Source organism: Rhinocladiella mackenziei, assembly GCF_000835555.1.
Source record: "Rhinocladiella mackenziei CBS 650.93 unplaced genomic scaffold supercont1.1, whole genome shotgun sequence".
NCBI classification, from domain to species: domain Eukaryota; kingdom Fungi; phylum Ascomycota; class Eurotiomycetes; order Chaetothyriales; family Herpotrichiellaceae; genus Rhinocladiella; species Rhinocladiella mackenziei.
The window spans coordinates 4,288,676-4,302,642 of NW_013550604.1; the positions used below are offsets into that span (position 1 = coordinate 4,288,676).

Sequence of the window (13,967 nt, forward strand, 5' to 3'; positions counted from 1 at the left end):
TTATAAACCATCTCAGGAGCGCTGTCCGATCGGTCTTCTCTGCTTCTGGTCATACCTCTTACTAGTTCTCCTTTCTAGTGGCGTACCTGGGAGTTGATCATATTAGCGTTCCCCTCATCAATACCACATTGCTTGCTTGACTAGACTGTTTACGTTCACACTTACCGTATTGTGCCGCCAACGTGGCTTGCGATCTTGGAAGCACTACGTCTCAGGCTGTGTCCCACGCACTCACTGCTGGGATGATTGACTGGTGACAGTAATGCTCCCACTTCACCACCGCCACTGACCAAGACACGGCAAGGCAGTTTGAAGTTGGTTGAGGGAATTGAGTGTTTTCGGTGCGACATGATCAAAGAATATCGCCATTCTCCAATATTACGGCCATTGTTTAAAGACCGAGAACGGAACCATCGTATAAGTTGTGCTACCCTTTCAGTGGCCAATGTCATGAAAATGGGCTAATGGAGGCGATCTTGATGATCCACTCGCAAGGCTGTGGACAAGATAATTTCCTATGGCTAAGAGTCGTGTCACCGTTTCCAACATCTGATTTGATGAATGACCTGACCTTGGATTTGCTTTGAATAACAATGAGTAGCCCCAGGCAGACGATTATCGACTAAAAACCCCGGCATATTCATAACGCGATGTGGACATTGCGAAGTGGGAGCCTATGAGAGAAGTTGAGTCATGTTGAAATCGTTCCCAAATTACTGATCAATTATGGACCATCGGGTTCTCGCTTCAATAAGTCCTTCCCATGTGCTCATTCATTATTCAATCAGTCGCGTTGTGATCCTCCAAACACTTAGAGCATAACTTCAGCTTGCAACCTCGGCTGAATTCTCTTCATATCTGCGCCTCTTTCATTCCTGTTCGACGAAATTCAAAGACTCCTTCTCAAATCTTCGAGTGTTTCTTCACAGCCCTTGATGTATTTCACACCTTGATCTCCTCAGAATGCTCAGCAATTGCCGTCTTCTCCGTAGATGTTTCATTGGCATGGACTTCCTTGACGGCGATCTCCCTAGCCCTGCTTGAAGAGATACACTCGTACTTGGGGAAATTGCGAACGGAGACGCGATTCTGGAACAATTCGTCGATTTCTTCAAGAGTTCGCCCTTTCATCTCGGGAAGGAAGAACAGGAAGAAAACTAAGTTTGTTACGCGGTCAGATGATGACTGCGTACTCGTCATGATGTTTACTTACAGAAAGTAAGGAAATTTGAACCAGCCCAGATATAAGCATACTTGGGCCCCCAACCGAGTTCTTTGGAATTGAGAAAGTATGGCGCAGTGTAAGACACGAGCCCTTGAGACCCAGAAGAGTGAGTGGAATGAAGGTGCTCGTTCAAGGAGGGCGGAAAACTCACAGGAGAAGAAGTAATTGATGGCCGTGCCGACCCCGATAGAAAGAACTCTCAGCCTAGAGCTGACGAGCTCGTTGGCAAGTGGCCAGCTGAGGGATCCCGAGAAGCCATTGTAGAAGAAACCCCATAGCAATGTGCACGCGACGATGGCTTTTCCGGTCGGCTTTTCATCCGGTGCCACGGTATACGCGACGGCGATTCCGAGCATGAATAAGGCCGCAGCGCCGTGGCCAATGAGCATCATGGAGCGTCTTCCGAGAAGTTTCAGAGTGGCGTAAAGTCCGACCAGGACTCCTGCAAAACTGCCGCAGGTGGAGATGATGGAGGCTTGGAAAGGTTCGTCGACACCAGCCATCTGGAAGAAGAATGTCTAAGTAGTGACTGGGTCAGCAAGTGTCCCAAATGAGCGTAGGGAGGTGATTTTACTCCGTAGGCAATCACAAGCCAGACGCCGGAAGAAGAATGAGACAGAATAACAGCGAAGCACAGAAGAGATCTTCGCAGATCGGTTCCTTTAAACATGTCGACGAATGCTCCTGAAGACGCGAGTTCTTTCTCCTCGTCGATTCCTCGCTTCATCTCGATGAATTCTTCCTCTAGATACTCTGGCTTGAGGGATTGACCCCTAAGTCTCACCAGAGACTGTCTCGCCTGCTCGGGTTTGTTTTGGACAAGAAGCCATCGAGGTGATTCCGGAACGAAAACGATGAGAACACTTAAGCAAAAAGGAATCGCGTACAGTGTAGCCAGAGGGATCTGGTAGCAGAGTTTGTTTAGGTGTTCCTTGGAATAGTTGTCCACGATCGTCCCGAGAATACTGCCAATGTTGACCCAGACGCCAAAGAATGAGACGATTAAACCTCTCAAGTGGGCCGGGCTGGCTTCGGCCGTGTAGACGTTGGCAAATGTAATGAAGAAGCCATTGGATGCTCCGATAAGGACCCGGCCAGCGTAGAGGCCACTCAGTGAGGTGGTTCCCAGTTGGACTCCAGAGGCAATGAATGATACGAGGGAGGCGGCCCAAATGCCAGGTTTGCGGCCAAAGTGTCGCGCAAAGGGGCCTGTCAGTAAGACTCCAACAATGGTACCCACATTCAATAGCGAGCTGATCAGTTGTTGGGGCTTTGTCTTGATATTCCAGCCAAGTTCTCGCGTCGGGTCTCTGTATCCGAATATTTCCAGGAAGCCAACCATGGCTTGGAAGCCTGCAATGGTCGCCGTGTCGAATCCTAGAATACTCATGTCAGCAGAGCGCACTCCGTGGACGGTCCACACACACCATATTGGCAATTCGCCATAGCAATAGCGAGGCATATAAGAACGCATTTCCAGTTGTCTTTGAGGTGAGTTACTCGCTCCTTGCTGATACCCATGTTGGTGGATGTCTGTCGATGTTGATATTGGGAAAAAGGACACAGGTTCCGGTATACGAGCGCGATGGATATGAGTATAGATATGAGTGATCAGTCGAGTTCACCACCAGACACGTTTAAAATAAAAGCGGCAACAGATATGGGAGACCCCTGTTTAGCCAGCCCCCTTGTCGGTTGCCTATTTTGCACGCTTCTCCACAAAATAGTCTGTGGAGGAATGTGGAGGAGGGCCATGGGGAGCCTAAACCAGAGCCAATCGTTTTTACTCCACTGATCTTGATGTGCTTCGGGCTGAATAGTGGGAAGTGTCAGTTGTACGCACGCATTCTGGTGTACAATTGGAGACAGGAGCATCATGTTGCGCAAGGCCAAGATCTGGCAATATTTCTGCGTCCGATGTCGACGAGCAGAGCCAATGAGATTGACCCGAGAGCTCGAGCTTGGAAAAATCGTCTAGACATATAATAGACGCATTGCAGGATCAAACTGATTTGGAAAAGCCTCGCTAACTTCAAGTGGGGACCATGACATCCTGAAGGATGGACCATCTTGACCTGATGGTATGAATAGTTGAAAGAACGGGCAGCTTTTGCTAGGCAGAGTTTTGACGACGTGAATGCCGAGACTTTCCAGCCATCATCGGACTCGGCAATTGGAGTATTAATGAAGGGATTCATATGTCCATCCCAAGCTTGTAGGTGAACACGAGGTTGCAGCTCAGTGAGGTCGGTATTTCGAATCAAACAGGCCAACAGGGCTTTGGTCATCCGAAGCCTAATTGTGGACTAGGAAGCATCCAGTTCCTGATCATAAGTCGCTTCCCATGCTCCCCTTTCGAAGGAACATTGAGAGCGCATTTGGATGCGAAATTCTTGCCTTCCACCGTCATGAGAAGTTTTCAAGCTGTCTCACAGCCAAAGAGGCATGTTCAATGATACCACAGGATGGAAAGATTCCGATATCGAACTGGGTTATGCCAAGACCAGTCTCCTATCACACGTGATCACAAATGTCGCCCGTTCTGATTGGTGGATCGCTGGCAAAGCCTCTAAATCACCGCCTTGAGCGTCTATACTCTCTACAGTCAGTGCGATGTTCAAGCATAGGAAGGTCTCATGTCGAGCCATCCCTTGTATTGAATTCTTGACAAATGATGTTCCGGCCCCCATCGGATAGGCTCTGGTAATAGCACAACACGAGGACGCCCGACTTTTGGTGCTGCGGCTGATTGCACAGCCTCGAGGAATTTCGGCCTCCTTGCATCTGGACGAGAGCCTTTAAGAGAGTTCTCCCGTGTCTTCCTTAGGGCCTGGCGCTGGTATCATCTCCTAGTTCATTTGTTGAGCTGGAAATACTTTCCAAAGCGACCATAGGATAGCGGGATGCATGATTTTTACTCCGCCAGGCTGTTAGGTGATCCCTCCAAGTTTGAACCTCGGGCGGGCAACCGATGCGTCGAATTGTGTGAGTCAAATGTCTGTGACAATGCTCTCATGACTTGGGGACATGCACTGATCCCCGCTAGGACGGAGGTGGATCAATATTAGTTGAACGCGAAATCACCGAATCTCAGATTAATGACTGGATCCAAGACGATGCTCAAATTTGGTTAGGCGATTGTCTCAATGATAATTCCCCTAGATCAGAACGTCATCGATTTCGACTTTTGATTGGTAGCCCAGAACAGCATCATAATGATGCAAAGATTCTTCCACTACCCATTTCGCGAGATATCTTTGAGGCAGTCAGAGCTACCTGGAGCCTACCCACCGAGATTTTGCGCATGATGTTGAGCACATTACCAATAGCCATAGACTGCTCGACGAAAGACTCCTTCGGAAGACCTATCACGGGCTTGATGATGAGAAGCGCGAGGTCGAGAGATTGGAATTTTTGCTTGGGACTGGTCTACCATGAGCATACAGGAATTCTCCGTGGTATATTAAATGGAATGCAGGCTGACGAGATTGAACTGCTGCTTGAATGTCTTCGAAAGTCCTCCCAACACCTGGGCAATCCTATGCTGCTCCCTCTGTTCCTCATTGAACTCAAGGTTCACTATTTCGCGGTGCTTCTCGAAAAGCGAGCCGAGGGAATTGAGAATATCGAATACATGACTGGCATGAGGCATGGATTTTCTTCCAACCCGAGACGGAACACAGTGAGCGATGAGGACAGGGAAAAGCTGCGGAAGGAGCTCGATTTCGATCCCATTACCCAGAAGCTAACCGGCGTCACGGGAACTTTATCGTTTTGCGACATGACATTTGCATCCAGCCTTAGGGCATTGGAGCTTATCAGCGCACTTAGAAGAAGGATCTCTGCGAATGTTGATCAACATCGAGAGGATATCGACGCCGAGACCCAACGTGCTCTTGACAGAAGAACTGCATACGTCCGAGAATTGATTGTTGGCGCTCAAGCACATGGCGCGGTACTATCAGCGCGAACAAGAGCTCAAGTTCAAACTGTATGTAACAATCACACGTGTGTGTCCGTCCACTGACGTGTGCTTCTAGGTCTACAGCATGATCGGTCAAAAAGACAACAAGTTGAACATTGAGACTGCGGCGGCCTCTCAGAAGATTGCGGAAATCAGTCTGCGTCACAATAGCGCCATGAAAGACATGGCAGAAGACTCGAAGAATGTTGCAATTCTCACCCGTAAAGATAGTACTGATATGCGGATAATTGCGGTTGTCACGTTGATGTTTCTTCCTGGCACATTCATGGCGACGCTATTTAGCTCCGGATTCTTCAACTTTCTACCGGACCGTTCTAGCCAGGTTGTTTCAAAGTGGATATGGCTCTATTTCACTTTGACAGGCACCACCACCTTGATCGTGTTTCTTGCTTGGTATCAATTTTCAAAACACCAAAACAAGGCCATGCTGACGATGATCCGCGGCAATAAAGAGACGTCTCCCTTCGAAAGCGAGCAAATTCAGTATGACAAGGACATCCATTATACCTTGTCTGCTACTTCATGAATCATCCTGCCATGTGGACGGTGCTCCCGAAGTCGATTAGACGGTATGAGACATTGATTGGCTACCTCAATTGGTAAGTTGCCAGATAGATTTTGAATATCCTGGGTCGAACCATGTATAAAATTCTTACTCAGATTCAAAGCTGGAGAATTGTGTGAAGGACGAGGCTCGACACAGCTTCCTAAAAAAAATGGCCCCCTCCAAAAGTTCTCCGCAAGGCAAAAGCCCTGGACTGAAATCCGCCTCCGATTGAGACAGCCCTGCCCTTCCAAGTACGGTCGCAGGCTTGGCGCGCGGCCGCTTTTGATGTCTATAAGAATCCTCTTCCCATCCCAATCCTCTCTTCCTCTCCTCCAACCTGTTTTCTTTCTCCTGAATCCTCCCCTGTCGCGTCTCAACGCTACGCTTTAATAAGGAAGAGAAGCCTACCTTCTCCCTGAAATGCACAATGTCTAGCCGTGTCGTTAGCCGTGTCTCCTCTCGGTAGGTCCCATAGAAGAGATGCCCTTACCTTGTCCATTTCATCATACTCCCCAAATATTTCTTTCGTCGAGTCCGCATGTCATTTCTCTACGGTACCTTCTCAACAAGTCGTTGCCGGCGTCGTCGATAATGTATTGGGCCGCTGGCCTCCGGTTTGGATATTTCACGGCCATTAACACCTCCACAAAAGGCCGCCTCTTCTTGAAACTTCTTCCCCCTTCTAGTGGTAGTAGGTGATGCGAAGCAATCGCTTACACGTAGGATAGCAAAGTCAGAGAAGGTATATCTCATGAAATGGAGGAAGAAAAGGCTTTCGGCGGCTGGATTGAACGCAAATTTAGGTAGAGCTGGTCGAATGCATGAAAGGAGACGGGAGATGCGACACAATTCGACAGTGATATTAGAGGGCAGAGAAGGGCTTCTTTCTCTGTGGCAGCCTGAGAAAATTTGGAAGGACCCTCCCTGCATATCCTCGAGGCACCATGTTTGGGGCGGTGCGGTCGAAGGTACCCATTCTTTCAAGGAGTTGACGGTTCCCTGGCTATTTCTGAAGGCGACTATTTCTGGTCCCAGTGATGTTATGTGAGTGGGGAAAGATCGAGGTTAGCGTTCTTGGCATCGAGGGGAAAACGCCTCCAAAAGCGGCGGCACCAACCGCCCAAATTCGGCGGGAAATTTCCCTGCAGCCTGGTATTGTCGGTTCTCATAAAACCTATTCTTCTCCGTCGACATGGAGACTCTGAGTAACGAGATCTGGGATGTCGTCATAGCTGGTACCAGCATCCCTCAGTCGCTACTGGCACTGTAAGCACCTGTTCCTTTCGTCGGCCTTAGGCTCGAGCTGACTGACCAAAGGCTGTCAAATTAGGTCTCTCTCACGATCGGGAAAGAAAGTGCTCCATGTCGACCGTCATCCCTACTATGGCGGCAATGACACTGGTCTGAGTCTCCAAGAAGCGGAAGAATGGGTACAGGACGTGAATAAATGTGAACATTCGCGAGTGATTGATGCAAGGGTCACACTGACTATTCGCAGTCCCCAGCGCAGTCTTCAAAGATGCGTCAATTTCGAGACCACCTCTCAAGGAGTCAAATGAGCAGGCTGGCAACCTCCAACCTTCAAGGACATATACCTTGAGCCTGAAGCCTCAAATCGTTTACGCAAAATCCGAGTTCCTTCCGACGATCGTCTCATCACGAATACACACGCAACTAGAATTCCTTGCGGTTGGCTCGTGGTGGGTTCATCGTGATGGAGCATTGCACAAGATTCCAAGTACTCGTGAAGATGTTTTCAATGATGAATCACTGTCTATGAAGGACAAGCGTGGCTTGATGAAGTTCTTACGTTATGTTATGCAAGAGGGAGATGAATCAACAACGGACGTTGAAGAAGAACATCAAATGTCTCTTCGAGCCGCTCTCACGAGCAAGTTCAAAATTCCTGGATCTCTGCAACCACCGCTGTTGGCACTCGCACTGTCTCCGGTTGCTGCAGATGCAATTCATTTTGACACGGCACTCGCTAGAATCCGGAGACATATGCGATCAATGGGCTATTTCGGGCCGGGGTTTCCTGCCGTCATCGCGAAATATGGCGGCAACTCAGAGATTTCTCAAGTTGCCTGCAGAGCTGGTGCTGTTGGTGGAGGTGTATATCTCTTGGGACATGAGTTGACAAGATTGGAGTCTCCCGAAACCAGCGGCACAAGGCCTAATGGTGACGGTGTTTCGTTAATCAGAGGAACTCTCTCAGACGGGACCCGAATTCAGTCTCGGTATGTTGTTGGAAGTCTCGACGACATTCCGACATTGAGAGAAATAATGCCCGAGATGGACTTGTCCAATCCTACTTGGAGGTCAATCAGTATTGTTGCTGATCCGTTGCGGGCCTTGTTCCCTCAGACATCAGACAACGGCCCAGTACCCGCTGTGGCAATCGTCTTGATAGACGCAGGCGCAGAAGACACTGATAAGAGTCCAGTCTATCTACAGATTCACTCTGAAGATACGGGGGAATGTCCAACCGGCCAATGTAAGTTTCCGGCTTTCCTTGTTTTGTTTCGCTTTTGTTTTTCCCTATTGCCATGATGATCCAACAATTGAATACTTATCTACATTGCCTGAGCATTTCATGCTTTGCTGATACTTATCCTCTGACAACCTGACCTGGATACCAATTTCCTTTCTGTTTGCTCAGATTCATTGACACCGGGGGAGTGCTGACTTATCTCCGCCCAGGTGTAATTTATGCTTCAGTGGTTGCTGACGATGCGTCTTCAAAAAGTCGACTCGAAGCAGCTGTAAACGATTTCCTTGATACCTGTGGGACAACGCCCTCCCTTTTATGGTCCTTGTCCTATCAGGTCTCAGGGCCCGCAATCGATCCTGCCTCACCCTCATCTTTTTTGCGGAAAAACTCGTCACAAGTTTTGGTGTTTGCTCCAGAGCCTCATGATCAGTCGTTCCACGACGGCGTCCTTGGTGCGGTCAAGGAGGCTTGGAAGGTTGTCATGGGAGCCGATGCTGCTGACAGCACATTCTTACGGTTTGAAGACCGTGAGTCTGAAGTCGAGGACTAGATGGAGAACTTATGTCGTCAATGATGATTTTCAAGAACCTTGCTATGGTGATCTGGCCTCACATGAGGATTGTGCTGCCGATTGATATTGTTTCAGCACTGAAGATATGTCTCCATTCTCCCCGTCTTATGCTGTCATTCCGCAGGGGTCTGCTTCATATCATTCTTGAATCGGGAAGCTGTTCCTGCCAAGGTTTATCGAGCTCTAAATCTATTAGTGTCGTGCTAAATCTGATCCGATACGTGATCATCAGGCAACCTGGGGCCTCTGGATTTTTCCTCCCAACCAGAGTTCATGCGCTGGTCGATGATTCAGGTGAGTGAAGACTCCCGCCAGCCGGAAATTTTTCTACAGATTCATCATATGGACCCCTTTTCATCTCAATCGAACAATCGCATGTGTGGCAAAGGTCTATATGCCCCGTCCCACTTACTTATTTCGACTTTTCACAATCGGAACATTCGGTTGGCCTAGTCTGGTCTCTACCTTCTGATGGCCCAAAACAAGCGGCACACTGGAGAGTGCAATAGCCCGACTTGACTGCGACCGAGTACGCTTATTGTTGGATTTTTACTAACGCTTATCCAATCGTCCGCATCCCTACCATTCGGCCTACTCAATGCCTAACCAGCATGGCTGTCGAATATCTAACTTTTTCTCTTTGACTCGCAGTTAGCATTTCTCCTTCACCCGTTGCCGATCGCAAGCTCTGTCAAGCTCCATATCAGCTGTTAATGGGATTTCCTCACGTTGCAATCTAGCGAATGCATCCCCGCCATGGCATTTTGAACCTACCAAGTGGTATGCCACATACCTGCTATGCTCTGCTACACGCTGATATCCACTTCTGTTCAAACCTTTTGGAAGGGACTGGATAGCTCGGCACGATGAATAACTGTGTTGTCTTGCATGGTCTTCCCCCCTCTTTGCCTTCTACTCGAGCTGTGTGCATTTGAGCAAAGAGGAAGTCATGCTCGTTGTGGATCCCTCGTTTTCACATTGAGCTCTTCGTTCGCTCAGAAAATCATTTCCTTCTTTACGTTTCCCAACTGAGTCGGAGAAATTACAGCATCCCAGAGGGAGCGCACACGCACAAAAGTCTCCAGTTTGTCCCCGTTGATTGGCTGGAGAGCTCCAACTGGGCCTGAACTTCATTCTAACACAGCAAGAATCATTCAGTATGAAGCATACAACATTAACAACAACATTATTACCATCCGCAAGCATCGCTGCAGTCCGCCTATTAACGTAGCGATCAATACGAAGATGAAATTATGATACCATATTACATCGGTCTCCAACCATATGGCTTCTCTGAGTGGGGCATCTATACAGTTCCCCAGAGCAAATTAGACGGTGTGAGTCGTCATATTCCTATAGGCAAGTGTTGGCGGTGGTTCACCCATTAACGATATGGTGTGAAATCGAGGAAATCAACGAAGTTTTAACGCTTAGAATACGGGCTAGGGCTAGAATGCTCTTCTATCATACTTCGAAAAGGTGAACAGCTATCTTTCACAATACACGGTACTTTGAAAAGCTCACTAGGTTATCCAGTCCGAAGTATACACACCCAAGACCTATGCTGGTGCTACCGTACAGCCTGAACTTGAAAATCCCGCCGTTCATGGTAAGAGTGGTCCGTTCAAATCTCTTACCTGAACTATTACTGGCCACAGACCGACAACTGGTTCGACGCACTCCATGAGCTCGGAATTCCAACTTCGGCTGAACCCGATGAAGGACTCACTGCTGGAGGTTATTTCTTGCCATTGGATATCGGTCCGGTTAACCAAGCTCGCTCGGATGCTCGTCGTTCATACTACAATCCGAACATTGCACGTGGAAACTTCAATGTTCAACCCAATTCCCAAGTTACCAGAATCCTGTTCGACCAAGGAGACCAGCTGACTGCTACTGGCGTTGAATTTGCAACCGGTCCTTCCTCGCCACGCCAAAAAGCCCACGCAAATCGAGAAGTGATTCTGGCAGCCGGGGCAATCCATAGCCCACAACTTCTTGAGCTTTCGGGCATCGGACAAGCCTCTGTTCTCGAGCCACTTGACATCAACGCGCTTGAGAATCTTCCCGGGGTGGGCAACAACCTCCAAGACCACGGCATGATCCATCTGAATTATCCGTACACAACCCCTCTGTCATGGACACCAACGACTTTGCTAGCAATGCGACTTTCAATGACGAATCTACCGCATAATACTATGGCAGCAAAACCGGTCCTTGGACGGCGAAGCCCAGCTACGCTGTCGCATTCCCCTCACTGCGACAAGTTACCGACGATACAGAATCCAGACTTGCGGCCGCCAGTTCTGCCTCTTACAATCTCCTATCAACGTATGCCGACGAACCGACGCTCCAAGCTGGTTACGAACGCCAAATTGCTAGTGTACTAGCTGAATTGGCCGACGAAAACATACTTGCGTTTCGAAAACCTCAACAACAACGCAAGGGGACTCGATTTGGCGCTGATGCGCCTCCTTTCTCCGGGGACCACGCACAACACGCCCATGGACCCCTTTGCGCTTCCGAACGCCGACCCCCGCTGGCTCGTCCACAAATTCGACTACGACTTCATGATTTTCGCCATGCAAGTGAACCGGATGATCCCGAGCACCGATGCCATCCTGGAACTCATGCCCTCGTACGCCGATATTCCCCGAGATGCACCTGTGGATCAACTTGGGGGGATCCTCCGAGGAGGTATTGGCACCGAATACCATTACTCGTGTACAACGGCGATGTTGCCCAGGGATCTGGATGGTCTGGTCAATGGCGAGTTACGGGTTAGTGGCACGAGTAATCTTCGAGTCGTCGATACGAGAATCTACCCTGTGGTGCCGGGCGCGCATTTGCAGGCCGTGGCGTACGGGGTCGCGGAGAAGGCTGCTGACTTGATCAAAGCGAATCAATGAGTCAGTCAATAGGTCAGTGTCGGGAAGTTGAACGACACAGCGAGGAGCTTTCTTTCCTCCTGCCCTTTTCTTTTTTGGTGAATGGAATTATGGTGAGTTCTTAATCCGCGGCGAAGAAAGGGCGATCAGTTAACGAATCGATTAATCGATGATTTCGACGGCAAACGTCTATCTTGATCTGCGCTTTGGCACATGAGAAGAAGTACACCTAATATCTTGTCTATGATGATGAGAGGGATGACGTTATTATGATACAACAGGGAATGTGGAATTCGATAGGCGAATGTTGGATCTTGTATGAAGAAACGAAGACTATACAAACAGACAGACACTACATGGTCAAACCATCTAACACTTTTTTGTTCGTTGCCTATCTAGATTCAGCTATAGTTAAAGCCCAGGAGGGAGAGATCGTTTGATAGGAGTGGAATGGTAGCAAGTTACCGGATTCACTCGAGAGCGTTCTCTTTGATCATACCTTTGGTCATGAAGACATGATAGGATGAATAACTCCCCAGCCCTGACCTTCGTGCTGCGCTTTGAGATAGATGGTTCTGATCGTCGCATATGGTCGAGTTTCTGTCCAATCGCTTGTAATGAGGCTAAGGCCCATGACTCATGGAAGCACCTCTTGATAATTCAAACACATAACATCGCCAAAGCCAGTCTCTTGTTCTAATATAACTAACAGAGACTTATTTTAGGCCTCGATCTATCCTATCCGCAATGCGAAAGGATCTGAATTGCAATTTCCTGCCTTTCATTCCCTGACACTTTCCTCGATCTTAACATTCTTGAGCAAAATGGCCCAAAATATTTACGACACGCCCGCCTTCTTCAGCTCATACACCCAACTCCCACGCTCTGTGAACGGCCTATCTGGCGCTCCTGAATGGCCTACTCTGCGCAAACTCGTAGGAGACATCCATAATACCCGCGCGTTGGATCTCGGCTGTGGCCTAGGGTGGTTCTGTCGTTGGGCAGTCAAAGACGCTCACGCCCGCTTTGTCCACGGCATCGATCTCTCTGAGAACATGCTTTCTCGAGCACGCGAAATGACCAGCGTGGAAAACTTCGGGTTGGACGGTATTACCTACCAGCGCGCTAATCTCGAGGAACTTGTGCTGGATGATGGCCAAGTGTATGATTTCGCATATAGTTCGTTGACCCTACACTATTTGCCAACGGAGGCGTTGAGGAATTTGCTCGGGGAAGTGTTCAAGTGTCTTGGCCCAGGGGGAAGGTTCGTGTTCAGTGTTGAACATCCTGTTATGACTGCGCGGGAGGATGCGATGTGGAAAGCCGACAATGAGGGGAACGTATATTGGCCGTTAAATAGCTATTGGGACGAAGGACTCAGAGTGACAAATTGGTTGGTGCAGGGGTTCCGGAAGTATCATCGGACAGTGGAGACGTATGTGTCGATGGTGTTGGAAGTCGGATTTGTGGTTACAGCACTTAAGGAATCATGGGAAGGGTTGGAGTTGAGGCCGAGACTGCAAGAAAAGGCGGATGGGCATCGGCCTTTTTTCTTGATCATTGCGGTGCAGAAGCCGAAGGTTCAGTCCTCGTAATGGGAATAGGTGGAGGGAATGATGATGTAGGAAGACGGTCGCACTTATCTGGTGTAGACTAGGCCTTCATTGCGATCGAGAGTAACATGCTGATGACGAGGAGATGATGCTTCCATACCTTCCATGTTAAAGGTACTGTGCCTCAGAGGCTGACTGTTGATGAGGGAATAAGATGCTTTGTCTCCATGAGGAGTCTGACCGAAGGATATGCTCCAGGTTCGTGTAATCAGGACTTTTGATAGTTGAAGATGGGAAGAGTATCTGACAGACTCAGAAAATGCTGCGTCGGACCACTGCCATCATCTCACCGGCTTCAATGCCACACTGAAAGTTGCGAAAGGTCAACAGGCGTATGAAAAAGGCGAAGAATATCATACGTACCGGAAAATCATTGATGCGGTCCCGAGGCTGCGTTTGACTTCGTATCTATTCAAGAGTTATTGACCTATCATCACCATCCACATCAGTTTCAGCCTGATATTGTTCCATTTCTTGGGATCCGTTCGGGTCTGGAAGCACGCGAGACGCGGAGCCGAGCGTCAGAGGCTGCTATGAGTTCGATGGAGGATCATTATTTCGTGGTCACCATTATTGACAGTGAGTTCCTAACTTTAATAATTAAAGGTAATCTAACACGATCCATCTTGTCTCTTCGTCTCTCC

At 48.8% G+C, this 13,967-nt stretch overlaps 6 protein-coding genes across 6 annotated transcripts; 5 read left to right on the forward strand and 1 right to left on the reverse strand.

Moving 5' to 3' along the window:
- Positions 1–942: 942 nt before the first annotated feature.
- Z518_01508 (uncharacterized protein) lies at positions 943–2,746 on the reverse strand (the record flags this gene model as incomplete). Its single annotated transcript, XM_013422108.1, has 5 exons — positions 943–1,157; positions 1,214–1,315; positions 1,377–1,743; positions 1,800–2,602; positions 2,653–2,746. The coding sequence occupies 5 exons, from the start codon at positions 2,744–2,746 to the stop codon at positions 943–945; spliced, it is 1,581 nt and encodes a 526-aa protein (XP_013277562.1).
- A 1,951-nt stretch (positions 2,747–4,697) lies between these two features.
- On the forward strand, positions 4,698–5,736 carry Z518_01509 (uncharacterized protein; the record flags this gene model as incomplete). Its single annotated transcript, XM_013422109.1, has 2 exons — positions 4,698–5,216; positions 5,266–5,736. The coding sequence occupies 2 exons, from the start codon at positions 4,698–4,700 to the stop codon at positions 5,734–5,736; spliced, it is 990 nt and encodes a 329-aa protein (XP_013277563.1).
- Positions 5,737–6,949: 1,213 nt separating this feature from the next.
- Z518_01510 (uncharacterized protein) lies at positions 6,950–8,801 on the forward strand (the record flags this gene model as incomplete). The annotated part of the gene is made up of 4 exons (XM_013422110.1): positions 6,950–7,023; positions 7,088–7,206; positions 7,256–8,254; positions 8,461–8,801. 4 exons carry the CDS (start codon positions 6,950–6,952, stop codon positions 8,799–8,801), a joined length of 1,533 nt encoding a protein of 510 aa, XP_013277564.1.
- Positions 8,802–10,383: 1,582 nt separating this feature from the next.
- Z518_01511 (uncharacterized protein) lies at positions 10,384–11,212 on the forward strand (the record flags this gene model as incomplete). Its single annotated transcript, XM_013422111.1, has 2 exons — positions 10,384–10,431; positions 10,481–11,212. 2 exons carry the CDS (start codon positions 10,384–10,386, stop codon positions 11,210–11,212), a joined length of 780 nt encoding a protein of 259 aa, XP_013277565.1.
- Positions 11,213–11,326: 114 nt separating this feature from the next.
- Z518_01512 (uncharacterized protein) lies at positions 11,327–11,731 on the forward strand (the record flags this gene model as incomplete). Its single annotated transcript, XM_013422112.1, has 1 exon — positions 11,327–11,731. The coding sequence occupies one exon, from the start codon at positions 11,327–11,329 to the stop codon at positions 11,729–11,731; it is 405 nt and encodes a 134-aa protein (XP_013277566.1).
- Positions 11,732–12,534: 803 nt separating this feature from the next.
- Z518_01513 (uncharacterized protein) lies at positions 12,535–13,305 on the forward strand (the record flags this gene model as incomplete). The annotated part of the gene is made up of 1 exon (XM_013422113.1): positions 12,535–13,305. One exon carries the CDS (start codon positions 12,535–12,537, stop codon positions 13,303–13,305), a length of 771 nt encoding a protein of 256 aa, XP_013277567.1.
- Positions 13,306–13,967: the final 662 nt, after the last annotated feature.